Genomic DNA, 24,584 nt, shown 5'->3' with positions numbered 1-24,584 from the left:
AAGAGACTGAAAACAGCAGCGTGCGAGTGCGCTGACTTTGTGGTTCCTGTCTTTTTTGGCTCGTGCAAGAATTTCACGTATTAAAGTCTCTGATTTTTTTTCTCACATTGTTTCATTTGAAGGATTTTACGAGGCCTTAAGAGACACAAACTATGCAAGAAAAAGCAACAAGAAAAATTGTTTTTGTTTTTGTTTTTTTTTTTATCCTTTCAAACATGTTGTGAACGCTCCGATTTTTCTTTAGCTGCTTTCAGGGGTCCTGAACACCAATTGTCCCAATTCAGACACAAGAATGAAAGACATCACTTTTAGGGTGCCTCTGTAACATGTTCTTCATCATCATAAGGGATACAGGGACTTATTCACTGCTCTGTTTTGCTACATGTATATTAAAAAATCGCTTTATTTAAATGTGCTATATGTGTATGCTTTTCAGAATATCCCAGCGCTGCCTTGTGGTAAAGCCCTCTACTCCTACGAAGGAAAAGAACCAGGCGATCTCCAATTTTCCAAGGGCGACATCATCATCCTGCGACGCAAGGTCGATGACAACTGGTACCACGGGGAGCTCAACGGTTGCCATGGTTTCTTGCCCGCGAGTTACATCCAGTTGCTGCGTCCGCTGAGCCAAACTCCACCCCAGGGTAAAGCGCTGTACGACTTTGAGGTCAAAGATAAAGACCAGGATAAAGACTGTCTGGCCTTCAGCAAGGTAATACACATATATAGACACGTGCTGTACACACACACACACACTTACCTGAGGACACTGTTTTTATATCAGACACAGAATAAATAAATTAAAAAAAATACAGAGAGGCTGCATGGATGAATCATTGGGGAGCTTGGAGGGATGGCCGCGAAGAAAACACTTACCTGTGGCGTTAAACCAGGCTGGTTTTCTGTGGGACACTAATAATTTATTACTGCTGACTCCACTCTTCATGTACGCATCTTTCACAGCACCTTCCCAAAGGAACTGCAGGTTTCACCTTTTACCCCATATTTTGCTTCTAGTTTGTTTTTTTGTCTGTTTTGTAAATAAAATAACATGATTTCGCATCCAAGTCAACAACAGGCCAACAGACTCAAATCTGTAGACCACTGCTGCTAAAGTACTGTCACGTTTCACTGACGTAATCATTTGTGTAATTGTCTTGCACAAGGTGGCAATGCATGTGTTATAGTGTGAATATAAACTTCACCCGACAGTCTCGTGGTCAGCTACAAATATTTGTTAGGATTTACTATTACTTACACAGTATTTGAAAACTGAATTTGATGCTGTTTACTGCTAAAATGCGAATATTTCCGTCGTCTTAGTCAGGTCTCATGTGAGGTATTTCAAGGGCCCGCACAAGTTTGCCCATGACTGTCTTTCTACTCTGACCATGAGGATTGTAGACTTTTTTTTTCTCAAGAAATTAAAAGACAATAAAGAAGCCCTTTTTTTAAAAGGAGAGAAAAATTCCTGGAGACTTGTTTTAAAATGCAAAAAGAAAAGAAAATGGCTCCATACAGCTCAGTCAGTGTAATCCAAGTCTCTGGAAGCCCTGAGATTCCGAATTATCATGAAAAGATGTTATTTATACCACTTTTTAAGCAGAAATCTTCCCGTCTGAGGTGAGTCCATGAGCTCGAACACACATGTACTCAGCCCTGACCATCTGTAGTCACAGAAGAAAGACCTCACTGTCAGCACAGGAGAAACTTTTGTTTTTTGACAGGAGATGTAAACTGTGGAAGTGGAAAGGAAAAAAATGATGCATTTCTGCTCTTTTGACCAAGACTGTATTCTAACTTGTAGAGCAGCATGTTGCTGCTTGTACTGGTATGTCTTTCTATTTGGATCTGTTAAGTCAAGCATCTCTCAGTCAGATTTGTGTAGCTGTCCAAAATGTTTTGAAGTGGACAAGGTTGGCATCTCAAAATTACCACAAAAATTATACAAAATCTCCGTTCTTTTTCATAAATGATAAATTATGAAAAGGATGAGATGAAGACACGATTAGAGGAGACGCTCAGTCCCTCATATCAAGGTTGGGTTTGATGTAAACAGTCATTTGTATTCTGTGTACTGTTCTCAAAGCTTATCATTTTGTTCCTGCTATTACAGGCTAATTTGTGCTAAGAGTGAACGCTCGACACATCCACTCCGTCTCTGCACCCCGAGTGTGTTTGCAGAGTGAGAATGGTTATTAAATTACAGTGTACTGTACACTTCACTGTAGGTGTTTTAAGACTGATCACAGCAGTGCAGATCATGGCGAACATACCTTGTCTCAAACACTGTGTTCTACACGCAGATTACCTGATAATGATGAGACGTTCATAGTTCACACGATTTTGCCTTTTAGGGCCAAACTAATCGACAGGTTAAAGATTGACAATTACGCAAAGCCGAACACAGCCAAAATTCATGCCCCTGTGGTGTGCTGTATGCGTGTTTTCATGCAGAACCAGTGTGTGTGATATTGTTTTCTCAGTGTGAGAGGTAATTACTCAGTATGACTAATACATAGTCATTTACAAGCATTATCACTTCCGTCCCTAATGGTCTTACCACGACCTTCGTATTCATGTGAGGAGACGAGCAACAGAGGGAAAAATGAAGTCTGCGAGTGTTTTTGTGGTGAGCAAGGGACCCAGTGTGTTTCCACGAGTACTGGACATAATATCACTGAGAATATTATACAACAAAAATGAAGATATTATATCATATTGTATGTACAATATACAGACAAAACAGATGCATCTGCATTCATACGTAATAGTCCTTATAGTTCCATTTTCCCTACATGATTTCATATTGACTCAACCAGTTTTGGTTCAAAATCTGAACCCTCCAAAGCTCACAAAGCTCCGCAGAATGAGGAAGCATTTTACCCCCATTGTCAACTGAACTGAAAATCAGTGGACTAACAGTTAAGACGAAGGCTGCCAGTGTCTGCCTGTCAGTCTGGAAACTTGTGTGTGCCTTGGAAAAGTGTTTCGCAGTGTGTACAATTTGCTGTGAGCTGCAACATGCGAGCATACCAAAGTGTTTTTATGCCCCCGATAGGATTGGCCTTCCAAGTTCTGATCAATAGCTTGTGGTTTTTAACTGAGGAAAACGTAAGACTTCTTAAATGAAATTGCTGTTTGGACACATGGTGTACTGACAGTGTGTGTGTGTGTGTGTGTGTGTGTGTGTTTGTCTGCATGGTCTCACTCATTTCCTCTTTGTCCAGGATGAGGTGCTGACTGTAATCAGACGAGTAGATGAGAACTGGGCAGAAGGCATGCTGGGAGACAAGATTGGCATCTTCCCCATTCTCTATGTGGAGGTAACACACACACACACACACAGTGACACAAAACAATCCCACATCAAGTTATTACAGAAGAAGCTGTAAAAGCAACAGTGATGTTGCAGCAGAAAACACGTGTATTACAGTATTTTCATTTATCATGCTGCCACTTTTGACACAAGAGGAGGATAACAGTCTGGGTGAAATTATTTCCAGTCTGCTTTGGCAAAACAAATCTCCAATCAGTGTTCCCTTATTTCACATGTATTTGAACTAAAAGGTAATTTGAGCCAGTTTTATATGTCGTGTTTTTCTATAATACACGATGTTTATCATCATACATGCTGATACACTTTATGCAACCTATGCTGAGGTTACAGACGCATTGAGCCGCATTTCAAGTTCAGGATTTCACAGGAAGGATGGTTCTAGTGGTTGGATAATATTCAGTCTTAACAAAGTGTTCACATCCTTCAGAATCTGCAGAAGTACTGTATGTAAGACCTACAAGAAAAACGGTTCTCCTCTTAGCAGCTAGATTGTGATATAACATGTCCACGGATTCTTGTAGGTTTACATGTTGTAAGACACAGGACAGCCTGTGTATTCAGAACTCTGAGAAAAAAAGACATTTTAGGAGCTCCATCAGTCCCACTTGATAGCTAGAACAAACAGTTGTTACGCTGCATTACACTGATCTCAGCTTCTTGTGATGTTGATCAGCTGCTGTCATTACTATTCCTTTTATCTGGTGACAGTGTCTGCAGTTGGTCTAAATGGGTTACTCTGCGCTGTCCAACATGCTTTTAAAACCCTCCTTACTGACCTGGTTTGAGCAGAGGTCTGACTTTGAAAAGGTGAACACACATTTAATGTTTGCAGTCAAATAGCAGGTGTATTGTGTGTTCATTACTCTCCTTCGAATAGGCTGCTCAGAGGTTCCCCACGATGTTTCCACAGCTTCTGTGTTTTGACCACTTGTCTGTAGGAACGTACATCCAAAACATTAAAGGTGCCCCAAAAATGCAAATGACATTAGCAGTTCTGTTAGAAACCAGGCTGAGGTGGAGCTCTCTTTAAGGGATTTCCTTTCAGTAAAAGGATAAAACCCTCAACACCCCAAACATTTTACTTTCTTTCACAGTGCCATGCCTGTCAAGAGTGAAATACAGTTTACTTTAATCCTTGTGCAACTGCAAAAAAAAAAAAAATCATCCGGAATTTGCTTTGGATCACATTTAAAGCTTTTTTTAAGCTGTGTAAAAAAAACCATTGGTAAAAACTGGAAAGATGTGTCTTTCCTTCTTTCTTGCTTGTCTTAAGGCGTCTCTGTTCTCTCCATCCCCACAAATTTGCAAACATACTGATTCTCCTGCGGTCCTGTCTGAAAACGTATTGTGAAACCTTCAAAACTGGCAGGACGTTCGCTCAGACTGGAAAGTATTATTTTGTCTGTGTGTTTGTCAAGACAGTAGGATGCTTATAATGTGAGACTGAGTGATCCTAGTGCATTGTGAATTCATGTACAGACTAATGGGATGGAACAACCTTTTAAACGTTCTATTTCTTTTCTTCTGTTGTTAAGAGAACAAGCATTCAATAAAACAAAAAACAATTATACTCTAAAACATTAAAATCCATATCTGTGCAAAGTACGTATAAAATCACTGTTCTGCTAAAGCTTTTTCTGTTTTTGCATCCTCTAGTCACACTGCCCTCGGAAAGCAAACTCTTTTCACGCTCGATGGACTCACTAATTGGACATAGAATTGCATTTTCTGTAACTTCTGGCAGTGAGAAATACATCTTCTTCTTTTTCCACTATGATTCTGGGTGAAAACTCGATTCTGATTGGCTGCAGGGTGTCAATTAATTCCTGCCGATGGACACCTACCAGGTAGTAGACTGGTTGACTTGTGTTAAATATACTGTCAAATTATATTTATTGTTTGTCAGCTGTACGAATGGACACGTTATTATCCTTTAAATAACTTCTCATTCATGTTGCACACTTTGCTGCAATTTGCAAGCTTTGCACACAAAAAGGCCCTATTTTTTACTTCCTTACTTTCATGTTTGTGTTTGTGTTTTTTTAGTTTGTTTTTGCGCTATTCTTTGTACAGTGTTGTTTGTTCATGTACTGCTGCTGTGACAACCCAGGGACAAATAAAGTATCTGTCCTTTTATCTTTCTCTCTCTCTGGGTTTGCAGCCTGCATGGGATTGGCTGCCCAATCATTTTAGCAGTTAAATGTTTGACCAAACGGCTCTCTTAGGTGATGATGATGGTGAAGCCACAGGCCGAGTAGAGTCGGGACAAACACAGACACACACACACACAGGGGTCTCCTATTAGGAAGAAATGCATCAATAATTTAGACCTCTTCATCACTCTTACACAGCAGGGGTCAGAGTCGTGTGTGTGCTAGAGTCGGCACAGGGGCATGTCGTGTGTGGGTGTGTCTGTATGTGTGTGTGTGTGTGTCTGTAGTGAGATCTTAATGAGAGGGGCGCAGCAGGACTTCTGCTGATCTCGGAGTGTGTGTATGTGTGTGTGTGTGTCTGACTGGATGTAAAGTGCCTCTTATAGCTGTTGTCTCACTACTCAGATGTGAATGCGACTGCCACTGTTCATAGTTGGCTGGATACATAGATTGGTGATGAGGGGTTTGCGGATGATAGAGATGCCACCAAAATAGTCCAAATTACATGGCAAGTGTGTGAAGCGATTGGCAGTCACTACAGCTGAAGAGGGTGCTGCTGTCTGTCCCCGCAGTGAATATCCAGACCCAAAATAGCACTAAAGAATGATTTAAAAAATTCTGCATTGGTGGGTGCAGGCTGCTAAATGTTGGTGAGAGAATGAAAAAATAAACGGTAAACCACAAGTTGCAGAAGCTGATACTACTACCAAAATTATAATTTGTTTAAAGGTGTATTTAATATATATATATATGTAAGCATGACAAAACCTCTCAGTTGCAGTGTGAATGTTTGTTAACACAAACATTTATAGATGCAAGAGTTCTGCATCAACACATCCCTACTAAAAATGGAGCTGGAGCAAGTGCATCATAGCAACAAATGAACTCTTACGTGTGAGTTTAGTACCGTTTTGGCAGCCGTAAATGAATTTAATGGTTGTGGGCGTCTTTGGTGCTGGTTTCCATTGGGTTCAGGTGGATGTAGGTGTATGTGTATCTCAATGAGGTAACGGTTTGGGTGTTTTGTTGAGGTCATATGCATCTAGAGTGCATTTATGTTGTTATAAATACACAATACTAGACATGACTTATGGAGGGTGTGCTGAGTGAGCTGGGTTGTGCTGTATGAGTATATGTTGGTGTACAATGTAGGTTCAGATGAATGTGAATTAAGAGTCGGCATGGGTTTGAGCAGATCTGAGGTTGATTTGTGTAAATATGAGATAAGCGCAGGACAGGCTTGTGTTTTTTAACTTGGGTCTGACATTGTAACCCATGTTAAGGACAACTCTGTCTCTTTGTTTCTATCCCTGTGTTTCACTTCATGCATCCCACAGTCTCTGCAGCAGGAGGGAGTTGGCACACACCTGTGTGTGTGTGTGTGTGTGTGTGCGTGTGTCTTCCTGGCTTATCCTTTTCGCAGTGCAGATAGCAGCTCATCACCTGAGTCTCAGTGCTACCTGGAGACACTCACCCTCCAAAAGACACAGAGAGTACAGTTAGCTCAACACATAATAGATGACCTTGGAGATAGAGAAGAATTGTCTCTATCAACAGCATCTCTCTCTCTCACACACACAAACACACACACACACACAGTCTCCTATCTTCTTTACTGCAGTATGACTGGGCACTATGACAGGGGTAGTAAAAGAGGAACTGATACAGCTGGTAGTGTCAGTAGTGAATGTGTGTGTGTGTGTGAGACTGGCAACTACCATGTGTATGCAGAGGCACAAATATGAGTGCATTGGTAAAAGTTAACTGACTGGCTGAAATTTGAGTGTGTGGCCATGTTGGCCTTCTCTGTGGTGTGTGTATGTGTCTGTGTGGGAGAGAGAGAGAGAGACAGACAGAGAGAGAGAGAGAGAGAGTATGTCCTCTAGTCTGCCTCATGAGAACAAACTGAGTTATATCTGCAGCATTAATCCATCATGCTCATTAGCATATGATTTGGCTTTGATTAGCATATCTATTAATATGGAAATGCAACATCACCAACACTGAGCCCAGACAGATATGCCTCTACAGACTCTCTCTCTCCCACACACACACACGCACACACGCACACAAATACACAGAAAGAAATGCTAGATTTTCTCTCCAGGGATTGTTCAAGAGTTTGAGGTTATGTGAAGCAGACATGAATTTGTCAGAGAACTGAAGCTGAAGATGTTGTGTGTGTTTCCGTGTTCCTCTTTCACATTGACCTGTGTGTGTTTGTGTGTGTCTGTGTGTGTGTGTGGGCATGGCTGTGAATTTCCAACATGTTGCAGGGAGCAGCACGATGGTGAAGTGGTTTTAACACTGTTGCCTCACAGCAAGAGGGTTCTGGGTTCCAGTTCGGATCTGTTTCGGATGTGGGCCATTATATGAGGAGTTTGCATGTTCTCCCTGTGCCTGCGTTTGTTTGTTTTCTCCAGGTGCTCCGGCTTCCTCCCACAATCCCAAAAACATGCACATTAGCTTAATTGGCTACATAGGTGGGAGTGTGTGTGTGTTTGTCTGTCTTTGTGTGTCAGCCTTGTGATTGACAAGTGACCAGTACAGGGTGTACCCCACCTCGCGCCCGTAGTCAGCTGACCCTGATGGATAAAGAAGTATAGAAGAAGACTTTACAACAAGTTACACAAACTTTTGTTATAGTTATATATTATAGTTTCCAGGGAACAAATGAGGACTGAATGAGGAATTAACTGCTAATTAACTATTTGCCGCTTTACAATAGTCACTCTATAAAATTCAAAACACTCACGTCAAGTTTTTAATTATTTCTTACAACAGCTAATTTGAATTTGGCCCAAATGATTCTCTGGAACAAATCTGAGCAAGCTTCACACAGACTGTTCCTTAGGAGAACATGAGCACACAAAAGAAACGATCCCTTGAAACCAGCCCTAATAGGTCCGGCTGAATGAGGCTGGGGAGGTGGAAGGAGTCAATCTGCGAGCAGCAGGTAGTTCAGGAACATTGAGAGACAGTGTGAGTGTTGAAGTAAGCAGAATATGAGCCCCAGTCTGCGTGTAGTGACTGGTAGACATGGAACATGTGACAGTAAAGCTACTTCTCTGTCTGCCTAAACCACAGCGAAGCCCCATAGCTCTCAAACACACTTAATAGCCCGTCACTGAGTTTCCAACTACAGGCTATTTTTCCATTTAAAATCAAGATGTGTTCACAGCCGCAGGGCTGAAAAGACATTGGCAAGATGTCATAATAGCTCATATAACTCAGCATTTATAAAATATTGCAACTTGCTGCTGAACTGAATCTGTACAGAAGACCCATCATCACATTTGCATGTCTTTATTCATGGCTCTATGATAAACAAGCGTAGGTTCTGTCTTGTCAACACAACAGAGGGACCTGATCCTGAACAGAACTGGACTATACTAATAATAAATGTCCTGTTGCAGGTTTCGAGCAATGAGCTGTTCCCCTCAATCTCCACAAATGAGCATTACAGATTAAAAGCACAGAGGTCCTTTCACCCTCAGTACTGGTTCACAATATATCAGACACTTGTCACATTTTAGGCTAGTCGAGTGTTCAACAAGTGACATGTTGCACTGAAATGAAGCTGCACTTATACTGGATTTTGTAAGTAAAATGGTTTGTATTTGTTTATTGATTTTCATTTTTTTCCTGCAAAATCACTGATGATTCTTTTGAGTGTGTAAATAACTTAGGTGTGTGAAATTCTTGCGGTTCTGTCCTATAATATCTGAAACTTTTAAAGTGATTTTACCAAAGAATAAGCTGAAATGGAACCCTGACAAGCCAAAAGGAAGCTCGCGTTTGGGTAGCTTTTGTGTGTGAGTATATGACAGTTACACACAGGGAGTCTCACTAGACCAGTTGTTGTAAGTGATGATTGTTATGCTGCTGGTTTGAGAAGCTGCCAACAAGAACAAAAAGCCCACACAAACACACTTCCCATGTGAGCTGGAGATGTTGTAACGGATGTGAACCAAGTGAGGACTGAAATCTAACACCTGAACTTCTCCTTCTCCCCCTCTCCTCTCAGTTAAATGAAACAGCCAAGCAGCTGATGGAGATCGACAAGCCCACGTCAACCAACGCTCCAGGTCCGAGCTCTGAGCCAGCCCCGTTGGGCCCCTGCGTCCCTGGCCCATCCCCCTGTGCCTCCCCGTCCAATGGAAACGGATCTGGCCATCGCAGAGGTGAAGGGAAGAAAAACGCCAAGAAGAGGCATTCGTTCTCTGCGCTGTCTGTCAGCCAGAGGGCCGCCCAGCTCAACAACAGACACAGTATGGAGATCTCCCACCCAGTCCTCATCAGCTCCTCTGATCCCAGGGCTGCTGCACGCATCCAGGTACAATTAGTATGCAGCATGCATGTATTAGTATGTATGATATGAAGCGGTTCTGGAATTCTGAGCCAAAAATAGAGACACCTCAGAGGAAATGTGTTTTCTTGCTTGATTCAAAGTACAGAAGTAATACATCACTTCCCTTTGTATTACATTATTTGTTTTGGGTTTTTTGTTTTTTGCATTTTGCATTTTGTGTTTTAGCTTTGGAGATGGAGCTGATTTAACTATTTTATTTTTATGTTTAGTTGTTGAATCTGTTTTTAAATTTTATAAATATATGTTTTGTGTGTGTAGTACTTGAGTAAATGTACCTGTTAACTTCCCTCTTCTGACATGCGTAAAGCATTAGGATTAAAGTCATTAAAGATTAGTCCAAATCAAATCAAATGTGCATTTGACACATTTGGATTTTAAAGGCTTTCTTCAGTGAATACATATAATTTATTGTATTTTTTTTTTAGTTCTCAAATTTAAAAATTTGGCACAAAATTTTGCAGGCCAGAAATTTTCGTTGAAAAAGTTTTGTTACTACACATATCGCAAGTAATGTTTTATTTCAAATGGAAACCACTCAGTCTGTATGTGTGTGTTTGTCTGTATGTCTGTAGGATTCATCTCACCCGGGTCCCTCTCCCTCCTCGGCAGGGGTATTGGTGCCCCCTAAAGTGGCGTCCATAACCTCTGAGCTGCTGGCCCATGCCAAGGTGCAGCTGCCACTCAACATGTGAGTACACCTCAGGGCGCTGTCAGCTCACCCACCTGCGACCTGAGCTTTTTTAGTCCCTCCTTCCATCCCTTCATTCTGTTTTTCAGCAGAGTAGATATGTGCCTGAGATCCATGCAGGATTTCAGAAGCCTCCTCCTGGCAGCGTTAAAAATATTTCCTCTTAAGTGCCCAGAGTTATTGGCCACATTCCACCTCCTCTGCAACTGCATTTACTCCTCCACTGGTCAAGGATGAAATCCCCGTCAGAAAGGAAAAAATACAGCCGCACAGCTTTACATCAGTGTTTCATAACAGGACTTTCAACAGCACAGTCATGATTATACTGGGACTGTAACTGATGATTATTTTCTTTATCAGTTCAATGAATTAAATAAAATAATCAATTATAAAATGTCACCAAAATGAGAGAAATGCTCATTACAGTTTCCCTGTCTTCAAATTGCTTCTTTTGTCCAGCCAACAGTCCAAAACCCAAAGACTGTCAATTTACTATTTAAATGACAAATAAAAGCAGTAAATATTAATGAAACTGGGACCAGAAATGAGTGAAGCAATTGTCAAAATAGTTATCAATTAATTTGCTTTCAAACAACTAATTCTTTAAATGACTGAATGATTGCAGCTCTAGCTTACACAATGCAAACAATACAATAAGGTGCTTAATCTAAGCTATGTAATTCAGCACTTGGTATACATTTAGTCAAGGAGTGTGTGAAAGTTTCGTGCTAACATGCTTTCAGCTTTTTAGGGATTTTGGGAAATTTTTCCTTTATTTGATCATGGACAGACATCTGAGAGGAGCCAAAGAGAGAGACAGAGAGAGATGGGGATGACACGTCTTTACGTGATCAGCATCTTAAACCCCCTATGCTTTCCAGAAACTCTGTCAGGAGTGTTTTTTAATTTTTGTTTTTTTTATCTGTTCAAATTTGCCAAATGGTTCTGTATACAGATAGCTCAAAGCTGGGTAATATAACACATTATGAATACACAAGGCAAACAACATGGGGTTACTCAGGCTACAGCTGGAAGCTTTGCTCTTGACTTTTTTTTATTTTTAATTAATTCATGGGTTGATTATTTCTAGAATGAATTAAGAGCCAAAAACTACCTGACACACACTCACAAACACAATTAAATTCTTGTTGAAATGTAACCTAACTAGTCACATCCAGATGGCTGGTGAGATGCCAACGCAGAGCAAGACTGTTCTATAATTTACTTGGTAATTAATCGACCATGAAGGATTGGGGTAACTTCAAGGTGAGTGTGTGTTTATCCTCTTGCTCTATCTTTGTGTTGACCAATTTGAGTTTTAGACCTTGGAGAAAGGTTATTGTAGTTAATGGAAACCAAGCTAAAAACCAAAACTAGGTGTGAAAGAAACATTTTAGTTAACTGAACTGAAAATAAAAACTGAGACAATATTGTGACAATATATACTTACAAAACTAATTACAGTAAAATTAAAAATATACAGGAAATGTCTTGTCAGCACAACAAGCATGATGTATGTGTTTATTGAGACTGGGAGGTCTACGTCAGTTGCCTTCACTTGCCTTGTGTTTGCATTATAGCGCCTGTTCTGAACTTGCCCCTGACAAATACCCCCCATATTAGAATAAAAACACTAATTCTGAAACAAACTAAAAAGTAAACTAAACATTTTCCAGCAATTAATTAATTACACTAAACCAGCAAAGCCACTCTGAAACTGTGGGTTTGCTCTGCCGTTGAGGGCGGACGTTTCCATCTTGACCTGGCAACTACTCTTGTTGCCATGGGGAGACGGGAGACAGTCCCCACATCTGTTACCATGGCAACGTGGAGTCAGCGCAGACAGGGCTTGTTTACTCTGCGGTCGTATCGTCTTCTGTGTGTGAGCCTTCCACTAAATACTACAGACGTCTCCCAGCGACAGGACCAGAAACTCATTTATATGTTAACACTGATGCAGTGCACAATACCTAGCACACAAACATAGTCACATGAAGTAGGATGCTGAGTACTGCATTTATCAGTGTACCTGTTAGTACGCAGGTAAACAAGGACATATTGATTAAGCACTCATTCACAGCATGCTGTACGGTTTGGAAGGGGGAAATCATTCAGTAAGTCTCTGGTAGTCACCTTACTGCCTCAGAGAGAATGACTTGAATTCTGCTGAAGATTTAATAAATCTCAGGCCACATTGCAGTATTAAAACAGTGATACATCTTGGATATGATGTGAGGCAGCCTTTTCATAGCCTTACTACATACTTTATTGGAATATAATATGTCCTAAAAAGCTGTTGATCCTGGTTAACATGCTATTATGAATATGTCTAAAGTCTTAAATATAAATTGTGATATGAATAAATATTGCTCACTGGTACAACACACTGTGTGTAAGGAGATCCAAGTTATAATGTTCCCTAAGGCCTCTTCTTTGTTTGGATATAAAGACAAAAGTATTCCTGCACACCTCCTTGTTATTGAATTCAGGGGTGGTATGGGGCTGTTTTTCAAGGGAAACCGTAATGCTTCAGCATACCAAGACAGTTTGGACAATGCTATGCTCCCACCTTTGTGGCAACAGTTTGGGGAAGGTCATTTTCTATTCCAGCATGACTTTGCCCCAGTGCACAAAGCAAAGTCCATAAAGACATGGAGTTTGCTGTATAAGAGATTTAGTGGCCCACAATGAACCCTGGCCTCAACCCCATCAAACACCACTGGGATGGACGGGAACCAAGATTGCGAGTCAGGCATTTTGGTCAGTGCTCTCAGTTAAGTTGCTCAAGTAGAAATGCTGAGAGTCTTTTACAGGAATAGTCTATTGTTTCTGTGATCTATCATTTACTCAGAGAAGCTCGCCCTCTCTGGTAACAAGCATCAAAATGAAATGGTTGTTCAAAAGAGACCAATTACTGTTATCTGACAAGATATTTACAGTTGCTGCCCCCCTCATCATCATTGTATTCTATAAGAGAAACTGACGTACAACAGGTCTGAAATACTCACTGTGGGAGGACCAACCTCTCACTGACCTCACAAAGATGCTGTTAGAGATCAAAATACTGTTTGTGGAGAATCATCAGCAGTGTGCACACTTTTATTCTCTGGTCCTCTGCAACCAGTATTTTCTCCTCCCTTGTTAACTCACTGACAGAAATATCTACTTGTATTTCAAAGGACCGATTTGCTAATCTTCATTCAATTGTTTATTTGTTCTTTTATTTGCATTGAGAATTTATAATAACTTTGCTTATTTTGCATAATTCATATTAGTGGTAATCCACATGGGAGGTAATGGGTATTTGGTGAACAGTTTCTTGATATTTCCTGCGGGCTTATCATGATATAATTATTTTATGTGAAATATTTTGTCTGTTGCCTTTCTTCCCAAGATATCTGGCTCTGTACGCCTACAAGCCCCAGAAAGCTGACGAGCTTGAACTTCGGAAAGGGGAGATGTATCGGGTGACAGAGAAGTGTCAAGATGGGTGGTTCAAAGGCACCTCGCTGAGAACTGCTGCCTCAGGTGTCTTCCCAGGAAACTACGTCACCCCCGTGTCCAGGTCAGTGAGCTCGGGCTTGGGTATGTGGAGAGAGGAGGGTTGTGGTAGTGACTCACCTTCCCAGGTAACTGTCTGATCCAAACATCCAGACAAAAGCAAGTAGGAGTCGTATTAGTGATGTACGGTCGGTGATGAAGTGCAGTATATCAGTATTTTTTGCCCAGGCGACTGAAATGCTGGAGAGCCCGCAGTCTAAGCAGGGGATCCCCTAGTTTAATCCCACAGTCTTAACTAACAGCTCCCTAACTAATAAATCCCCACCTTCCACAATTATAATTCAGTTCAGTTCAATTCAATTTGTGTATATAGCGCCAAATCACAACAACAGTTGTCTCATACCGCTTTAGAGCAGGTCTAGACTAAACTCTTTAATTTGATTTTTAGAGAGACCTATCAAAACCCTCATGAGCAAGCGCTTGGCGACAGTGTTGAGGGAAAACTGCCTTTTATAAGGCTGAAACCTCGGAGCAGACCCGGACTCAATGTGGGCGGCCATCTGTCTTCACTGGTTGTGAAGAGTTGTGAGAGAGAGAGAGAGAGAGAGAGAATTGACAAAATTGACATAATGATTTTTATAGTAATAGTAGTAATAATACAGAAATATAATGGGTGGTAATAACAGTCGCCGGTGTCAAGCAGGGCCGTAGCAGGATCCATGGGAACCTGGGAGACGAGAAAGCACAAAGACTCTGGAGAAGAAGTGAAGTTGGTGACATGCGTTGATGGGACATGAATATTTGTGGAAGGAGAGTTAGAGGAGGAGAGAGAAGCTGAGTGCATCATGGGAGATCCCCAGCAGTCTAACTCTATAGCAACATAACTAGCGCAATGGGCCACCTTAAGACAGCCCTAACTATACGCTTCAAAAAGGAAGGTTTTACTCTTAAACGTAGAGAAGGTGTCTGTCTCCCGGACCGAAGCCGGAAGATGATTCCATAGGATAATAATAATGCATTTATAGTGTGTTGCTCTTTGTTATTCTGACATGAGTTTGAAGAAGCGGTGACAGAATTCCTTCTCTTTTTGCACTGAAGCTGCATTGAATTTTTTTTTCATATGCAATTTTAAAGAGTGAATATTTTAAAGCTTTGCTCCACTTATCACTCGGTTCACTTGGTTTGGTCACATGAATCCAGCAGTGCAGTACAATCAGTCTAAGGCCCCTAATTTTGTCCTCACATAAAGGTGGTGGAAGCGTTAACATAGTCGTTGTAATTTAGATTGTAATTTCTTTTGCAGTAATTTCTGGGCTACAACTGAACCTGAATGCATATCAGGCTGAGCAGTGCAATTTTGCTACGTGTTATAGCATGTAATTGTGCTTGAGTTTCCTTGTGCTTACAGTGCCCCCTGTCACAAAGACATGCCCCAAAAAGCAATTTTTTTTTTTTGTCTTGAATCGGTGGAGGCACAATCTGCGGATACTTTATTTCACATGCTGATAATAATGTATTCTTCCCGCCTCAGCCTCTGCTCCACACTGTGGCCCGCTTTGTCAGGATTCTGCTTTCTTTTCTACACCTTAAAGCTACCAAAATTATTTGGTCACACCAGAAGGATATTTTGACAATTTCTTACCAGGAGGGAAATGTGAACTATTGTGAACACAATCCCTTTACAGCAAGAAACTAAACCAGTTTTTAGATATTAGAATAGAAAACCACGTGAAAGGCAGTTTAAACTGATCCCTTTTGGAGAAGATACAAGAATGAGCCTTAAAAATTTGTCTTCACTTTAGAATTAGAACAAGGAAAACATATATTAAGAGACATTGTAAAACCTTTTTGGTACACACGAAAACATTGTTAAATACAAAATAGCAGTCAGTTGACACTGACTCTGTCGTTCTAATATTGTCCTACCACACGCTGAGTGTATATCATTATCATCATCGTCATCATCATGCTTACTCTCATCATTTTCGTCTTTGCTTTGGCATCCTAAACACTGTAACTCATAGCTGTTCAAAACAAATAAAAAACAGAAAAATGAGTGCGGTGGTATATTTGGCGATTTAATTACCCTCATTATTCCCGTACATGTGAAAACATTTGCAGTGGCTGTTCATCTAATCTGTATTCTGCTCCATGATGCAGTCAAAGAAAAGACAGAGAGGAAGAAAATGAAAGCGAGGACGAATTAGAATAATAGAAAGAGACAGAAAATAGAGAGAGGGAAGATAATGAGAAGATGAAGAGAGAGAGAGATACGGTACTGTAGGATAGGCAGAGAAACCGTGAGAATGAGAGAAAAAATGAGAGTGGAGAGGAGGATAAAGTACTGAATGGGGTGGAGAAAGAGAAAGGCGAAGAAAGTAGAAAGGAGATAAATGGGAAGAAATTGAAATTGAAGGCAGAGTAAGGAGATGGGAGAAAGTAGAAGAAAAAGAAAATGAGACAAAGAGATGAAACGGCTGCAAAAACAGCAGGTGTCCCTCTACAGTGGACATGAGTGGCTGCTTCACATTCTGCAGTTATGCAATCTGTGAGACACAGAGAGAGAGAGAGAGAGAGAGAGAGAGAGAGAGAGAGAGAGAGGGAGAAAGGCAGGATGGGCGAGTAATCAAATGAGAGGCAATTTGTTATTTTTACGCAAGCATACTCTCTCCTTCCCCCCCCTTTGTCTGCAGTGCAGCTCAGAAATTTCTCAATATGATAATGAAAGGGTGCCAAAGATGTGTACACGCACACACACACACACACATTGTAGTGTTGGACCAGTTCAAGCAGATGGGCATGTTAGTCTATTGCATATTTGTTGTTGCTTGTATTATCATAGCTGATGTGAACATATAGTATGAGAATTTCATCAGAATTTGTGATTGCATTTGAATCCTTGTTATTCTGGATTCAATTATCCATATTTTTGAACATGTCATAATGGCCTAAATGCTGCTTCTTGGGACCTCAAGAATGCAGTTTTCATTCAGTGGGCTCAAAAAGGACTCATACAAAATTAATATCAAGTCTTAAAAGTTCCTGACAGCTGCCAAAAACATCAACAATGATCAGCTAGCAGTTAAAATTAGTGTGTGTGTTGTGTATTCTAACATCACTGTATTGGTATACATACACACACACACACACACACACACACACACACACACACACACACACACAAAGAAAGCCATAAGTCTCTATGTGTCTGACAGGAAGTCGATGGGCGGCTATAAGAGTGTGAATACCATCGAGTCAATAATGTTCAGCTCACTGTTCTGCCATTCAGCGCTCAGCAGGTCGCAGCTCCATATATGTTACAGTAGCACACTGTCACGCTCGCTAACCCAGTGGCCAGATAATAGCACTGAAATCACTCACTCTGACAGACTCACATAGTCCCATGCTCCATCATGGCAAAAATCATAACCTCTGTTATCTATCGCAGTTATTTCATAACATGATCATGATTACTCACTGACATTGGAGACATCATGCAAACCAAAAAAATTTCTCTGCATGAAACATCTGAGCTTTCTCTCACTCATTGAGTATTGGACGTGTTTGGTAACCAGCAGCACATAGTCAGCCCTCGGCACGTCATGCACACACAGTCATCACTGTGGAGAATTACTGGAACTGCTACAGTGTGTTAGAACCGGCCCTGCCTGCTCTTTCAGCTCTAGCCGTGCACATCAGCACATCGTGTGATACCATCCTGTCAAAGAGCTGAAGTGCTCTTACCTTTCTCGTTGACCAAAGGCCTTGTTTCTGTCATCTTGGTTACTGAGCTGAACTGAATCTGCCCCCAGCCTGTCTGAGAGTGAGTTTGGGCTTTTTAGGGGGGTTATATCTCAATTATTTTGTTTTTAGAGTGTTGGTGATGGGCGTTGAGATTGTTCACTCTGGGCAAAAGTGGTGGACAGACAGACAGACAGACAGATATTGCCATCCACAGAGCTACACCACTGTTTCATTAGTAATATGCTTTTTTATTAGCACATGACAAAAAGCAAAAATCACTAAATATCACCTTTAATCATTTGAAACATGTGGTGAGAAACAAATATCTCTCTCTTCTCTCCCCTTCAGAGCTCCATTTGGAGCTGGTGCTTCCCGGAGCTCGTGTTTGTCCAGTCCAGTAGGTGGAGGAGGAGGAGGAAGTGGGTGCAGTCAGGTGGGGAGTAAAATGTCCGACCCTTCGTCCCCAGGGTCCCCAGGGCCCTCTTCGTCTCGTCCCTCCACCCCTCTGGTAATCTCAGCCAACTCCGTGAACACCATCAGTCCCGCCTCCTCGCCACAAACTGCCGCCGCCCAGCTGAAGAACTGCCTGCGCTCCAGTCAACATACGGTTAACCAGGCGCGCACCTCAATGCAGCTGGGTAAGCAGAAATATAAGAAATGGACACAATAGTAGAAATACACATAACAGGTTTTTAATCATTAAGCATTTTTCAAAATTCATGAAACATTCAGACGCTTCAGTTTTCTTCCAGTTTAATGATCAACCATAATCATATGCTCAGATCAGAAATGGTACAGCCCAGCCATTCCACTGGAAGTACACCATTAATATGTAATCCTCTTGACCAAGAGAGAAAGAAATGTGACATCATGTTGCATCTCTCCAGAGTAATAATGTTAAAAGAAAGTATTCAGTCACATGGAGATGTCTCTCTTCTCCGGCTTCATGCTCTGCAACATCACGCCATGCGCTTATAATAAAGGAGTCCAGATCATTTGGGACCTTGCAGCATTTTTAGCCCCACTGGTCTCTGATTACAGAATAATAGAATATTGATCAGTCATTAATTCAAGTAGCCTCTACACAATGTCAAAATTTGCTGGCACATGCTCACAGCAGCCTCTTTAACCTGCATTTTCAGCAATGCTATTAGTCACATGTAAAAAAAAAATAAAAATAAACCAAAGCTATAAAAAGTTGAATGATTGCCCTAATGAATGAGAAAGATGAGATCCAGGTAGTGGCTTCACATAATGGCCAAACATTTGTGGGCTTTAAAATCATATGAGATTGTTGAGCATCCTGTTCCGCAACCCTGAGCATTAATACACTGCTATAATAACATCCCGGCTCTGGTAAGCTCTTGCGCAGGATTTTGTATCCTGCAGGAATTTGCTCCCATTCAGCCCTAAAGCATAACGGGGGATGGCGAATGATGCTGGGTCTTGAAGGAGGTTCATAGGGTGGACGTCAGGGCTCTTTGCAGGAACTGGGAAAACCATTCCCCGAACTGTTGACACAAAGTTGGAAATAGACTATTATCACTGTGTGCTACAGCAGTAATATTTCCCTTCACTGGAAAGAAGGAGCCTGGTGCAAATGATGAAAAACAGCCCCAGAACAAAGTACACATGGACGCATATTTTCATAGCATATGTATTTATCAGTATATTATATCTATATTATATATATGCACCATTTATCTCTATTTATATGCAGTTTTCAATCCAAGTCAGTTTTCTGTAACTCACAGAAAAGAGAAAAAAAAAATCCCATTCCAATATACTCTTGTTTTTCTAAGACAGGAGAGACAGTACAGAAGTGATCCGAGATGAGGGGAGAGATATGAGGGATGACATGCAACTCAAACTGAGGACACTTCAATGATGTTGCCAGCATCTTAAAGCCTTATGGGGCCTAACCTGCATGTCCTTTGACTGTTGGGAAAAGCACACACAGAATAAAGAAAAACACGCAAATTCCACACATGAAGGAACCAACAGGGATTGTTGTATTCACAGAGTACTTCTGACATGAAAAAAACTTTACCTGGTTGGCAACTAAAAGCGCCTTAAAGAGAACTGTGGCGAGAGGGAAGTGTTCAAAGTGAGTCTGTCAAGGCTGACTAAAGCTACACCCGTTCACTCTCTTACTTCCTTCTGCACTATATGAAGCCAGTGAATCATCACTGAACATATGTAAGTCGTTACTGCACAGCATACTGTAACTCACAGTAGAACAATCGTAATAATGTACCGCAGTTGCAGTGTTACAACATGCAAACAGTGTACACAAGACATTACCAAGAGCTCTGATGCCTGCCATGCACACACTCGCACACAGTTTTCACCATCACACACACGCACTCACACACCTGTTTCCGTGCGAGGCCGACAGCGTTTCAGCCTTGTTCTCCACTCAGCTCCCATTTCTGTCTTTCTCTTTGTATCTGTTCTTGTTCCCTCTGAGAAAATAATGGCAAAGGTTTCTATTGGGAAGCTGTGGAGTACACACTGGGAGTACACTGCCAAGAATAACACACACACACACACACACACATGGACTCAAGTGAACACGCAGACTCACAAACACGCAGCTCAATGACATCATTGTGCTTTTTGTTTTATGGAGGCGTAATGACAGAGCTTCATGCCGTCCACCTCTTTCCTTTTCTCGCTGTTTTTCTCTTTCCTCTCTCTCTCTCTCTCACACACACACACACACACACAGACACACACACACGAACAGATACACATCTGGTCTCCATTACAAAATAATGTGCATAGTTCTGGCGTTTAGTGGTTTTGTCACATGACCATCGAGCCTCTCTATGGATTTTTGCCTGAGTACTGCAGTGTCGAAGAGCAGGTGGCTAGCAGCCCTTTGTGTGTGTGTGTGAGAGAGAGAGAGAGAGAGAAAGAGAGAGAGTTCATGCGCGTATCTGCATGCTTATGTGTGAGTACTTTTATTCTCACGAGCACCAAATGTCCTCATAGAAGTAAAAAGCTGAGTAAAGTGCTCCAGACGCACAACATCACAGCCAGTTTTTAGTTCTGCAGAGGGTTTGTCCAGAATTTAGGGACAGACTCGAGTTGTGCGCAGATTATTCAAGGTGTGTTCTACTGTTCCACCCTTTAAGCAAGGTGGTTTGAATTTTGGACCTCATCCTCTCAGACTGACTTGTTCACATTGTGTTAGTTAGTCCACACCAAAGATGCTGAAGAACTGAAGACTCTTAAACTCCATACTCCTTAAGTAATTTGGGAATAACTGCATTAATCTAATGTATCTCTAGTGTTTCTCTTCCTTCTGTGCTGTTATTTTTAATCCTATCACACTTGCATTTTTAATTGCATTTTGCATTACCCAATATGTAAAAATAGACAATGCAGTAACCTAAAGTTGGCAAAAGAGTCCAGTAGTCTGGCTATACTCTACAGGAAGCAGACACATTTTTTTTTTTGTAATCACATTAATTGCCATAACAGTTTTGAACGTACTGTATGTTCATGTAGTAACATGCAGACCAGACATACCTCCATACCAGAGATGATTTTAATGCTCTCCTTAGGTATTGAGAAGGAGTCAAACTCCCAAAACACTGGGATGATCCCTCTCTGAATTAGTGTTAACTGATGGACCGCACTCACATACTAACACAAGTGTGTGTTTGTGTCCGCTTTAGTCCACAGTCCTCCTGCTGGAAGTCCAGAGCGCCCGACGATGGTCATCTCCCCGCTGCGTCCTCAGAGTTCATCCCCCTCACGCTGCCCTAGCCAGTCGGGTCGTCCTCTCTCCATGGTATCCCCGGGCCCCAGCTTAGGGCCCTCACCTCTCTCTTCCCCCGCCTCCCGGCCCCTCCTTCCCCTCTCCTCCCCTCTCTCCTGCCTCACGCCTCCTAACGTTTCAGCGGTGCTCCTCAACGGGGAGCCAGCCAGTCCCCTGCAGCCGCCATTGCCGGGCCCCTCTCACGCCCCCAGCCAGGGCGCCCTCGCGCCCAAAGCAGAGAAGGTGAGCCTCATCCACATGAATAACAACAATGTCCAACCTTCAGCGGTCATGCCGGGAAGAATCTACTGTGGAAATAGATACGAATGTCTCGAATGTCCAGAGTACATTTTTTGTAATAGAATTATTGAATGTCTGGCTATTTCAAAGCAACATCTATTATTTTCTCGACGTGGTTTTCTCATCAATGTGTTCTAAAGTACTGAATACAGTGACTTCGTTCTTGTTTTACAACAGGGAATTGTGGCAGAGGCTACTAAATAATTATTTAATCATTGATTAATATGTCTATTATATTTATTTTATTGATTAATCTGATTGGTTTATAAGAAGTCAGAAAATAGCCCAACCTGATGTCTAACACCTCAAAATCCAAAGAGAACTAATTTACTGCCACATCAGACAAACTGAAACTCCTCACAGCTGAGAAACCATAATTATGGAACAGTTGGTATGTTTGCTTAAAAAATTACACATATATAATTATTCCATGATCAAAATAGCTGAGAATTTATTTTTCTTCAGTAAACTAATTGATTCGTTATTAATTAGCAGTCAAGTAACAGCTTCATCAATCTGTTTATTCATCAATCTGACGGTCATTGTTGAGGAACGGCAACTGTTAGGTTAGAGCGGGGAATTCAATATGGCAAAGTATTGAATCTGCCTTTTGAGTCCGCGCCTCCACTAAGAAAGCACAACTCTCTTGTTTCACAGTTACTAATCCTGAGAAAAAAAATGGCGGCATTTCCTTTGCCCATAGACGTACTAGTCATCCTCTAAATAAAACTCGTGCATATATTTTTTAATTAGCACCTCTGCAGGTGAAAGAATGTGCCAGTAGTCCTCTCCTACCTCAGTAAGTGTCATTCACCCTGGCAGCTGGCACACATGCTGAATGCCGTCGTATATGTTGTGAGATCTGTGGTGTTAAAGCTGTGGATGTTAAATCGGGCCAAGCTGACAGTGAAGGATGGCACTGAAAGCTCGCATCTGTCTCAGCTCCATTTGTTTCACTGTTGGCTCCACTGTCTGGGACAGCTAATCTATGGCTAGCTGACAAACAGCTCATTGACTATGGAACAGCAGGCAGCGGCCTTGTTTACATCTCCACATTCAAAGACGGCTTGAACTCGGTTTTAGGATTATAATTCATATACTGAATATGATACTTTATATCACATGAAAGCTGGAACAAGCTAGTTAAAGTGCTGTATCAGTCAGTCCTTTCATGTCATTCTGACATTAAAGAAGGCTCCCATCTTATGCTGGTAAAATATGTTTATTTTTTCATTTGAGTTCGCTTTGGAATGGTTTTCCCCAGCGCTCTGTACATCTTAACGAGCTGCTACTCTACCCGAATCAGCTGTAGTCACTGCACCCAGTTATGATTTAAATGCAGTTTCAAAAGCTTTTTAGGTCATGACAAGCTCAAAATTCTGCAGGACAACCAGAATGCATCTCAGTTTTTGGCCAGGGTGGCTCAGCTGATCACCCTCAAAGATACTGAATGTTGGCACATAAACACCATCATATTGTCATCATACTATGCCTTTAAAAAGCATTCGCAGCAGGTGGCTTCGTTGCTTTGAGTTTGGAAGAGCAGAAACATTGGGTTTGAAGTCAGGGTGGCGATGAGGCTGGGCAGAGGAGATGATGAAGCAGCTATGATAGCTGTCTGGTGGACATAGTTAGGATAATCTCTGTTCGACACACTGTCACACTGTCGAGAGTGCAGCATTATAGACACATATCACGCTGAGATGTGTTTGTGGTCCGTTTCCAAAAACGTCTCCACACGCAGGGCAGCTGCCAACTGAATGGCCGTCAGGACTTCAGATGGTTTGGAAAAAATCTAAAAATGTCTTGAAAAACTCTGTCCAACTGTACATTCAAGGCTATTTAAAGCCTTGAGCTGAGATAATATAGGCCTTACAGTCCATTTTTACTTTACTGTGTGCTATTTTGTTTACATTTTGAAAAACACTTACTATATTCTGGTGGCTGCACATTTTACATTTACAGACTGCAAAAAACAGGATTATACTTCACTGTTAAATGGCATTAAAATGCATGCTGACACCCTGGTTTCACAGATATCAGGCAAAAGGAGTACATCAAGCAAATGTTACCACGATGATGGCACTTCAGAGATGGTGTGCAGCCTTGGATTTTATTTTTTTGTATATTTTTAATATCTTTTTAATATATCTGACATAATTTACCTCAAAAGCATTGAAATAACTCTGAACGTGGGTGAGTAAATGATAGGTAATGAGCTTGGTGGGTGGACAGGAACTGGCATCTCGAGCATCATTCCTCCCAAGCCTGAGTGATTTTAACACCTTTGTATCCCAGTACATAAAAGGAATAGAGAAGAAGAAATAAATCCGCAACAGGATGCCTGTGTGCTGCAGAGCAAGGCACTTCTCCAACACTAACTTAGTCTCAATTTGCATGACAGAGTTAACCATGAGTCTGTGCTTCCATCTGGTGGTTAATTTTGGAACAGCTGCAGCAGTTTGACTCACTCGCATACGTGCATGCACACACACACATATGCAGGCAGGCACACACACACTCACAGGAGGCAGATTAAGCCTTTAATCCTGCAGATGAGAGAGGAGAGGGAGCGATTATTCACTTTTTCTGCCGCTTTCAACTCCACCTCCTTCAATTCCCTTTCTCTTTCTACATCCCTCTGTCTTCGCTTTCTGTCTCTTCATCCGTTATCTCCCCTCCTTTATCTCCTTATTTCTGTCCTCCCATAGACCCCT

The 24,584-nt window shown here is 41.5% G+C and overlaps 1 protein-coding gene across 1 annotated transcript in view; it reads left to right on the top strand.

Annotated features, from left to right (window-relative positions):
- The window catches only part of LOC124067542 (E3 ubiquitin-protein ligase SH3RF3-like), an 83,032-nt gene that overhangs the window by 48,887 nt on the left and 9,561 nt on the right, over positions 1–24,584 (top strand). The window contains exons 2-8 of the mRNA XM_046404976.1: positions 437–712; positions 3,231–3,326; positions 9,521–9,829; positions 10,438–10,553; positions 13,948–14,118; positions 18,147–18,436; positions 21,485–21,810. Of these exons, the coding sequence (XP_046260932.1) occupies positions 437–712; positions 3,231–3,326; positions 9,521–9,829; positions 10,438–10,553; positions 13,948–14,118; positions 18,147–18,436; positions 21,485–21,810 (1,584 nt within the window). The remainder of the gene's footprint in view (positions 1–436; positions 713–3,230; positions 3,327–9,520; positions 9,830–10,437; positions 10,554–13,947; positions 14,119–18,146; positions 18,437–21,484; positions 21,811–24,584) is intronic.

This window comes from Scatophagus argus, chromosome 11 (assembly GCF_020382885.2).
Source record: "Scatophagus argus isolate fScaArg1 chromosome 11, fScaArg1.pri, whole genome shotgun sequence".
In the NCBI taxonomy this organism is placed as follows: domain Eukaryota; kingdom Metazoa; phylum Chordata; class Actinopteri; family Scatophagidae; genus Scatophagus; species Scatophagus argus.
This window is presented reverse-complemented; position numbering and strand designations above follow the sequence as displayed.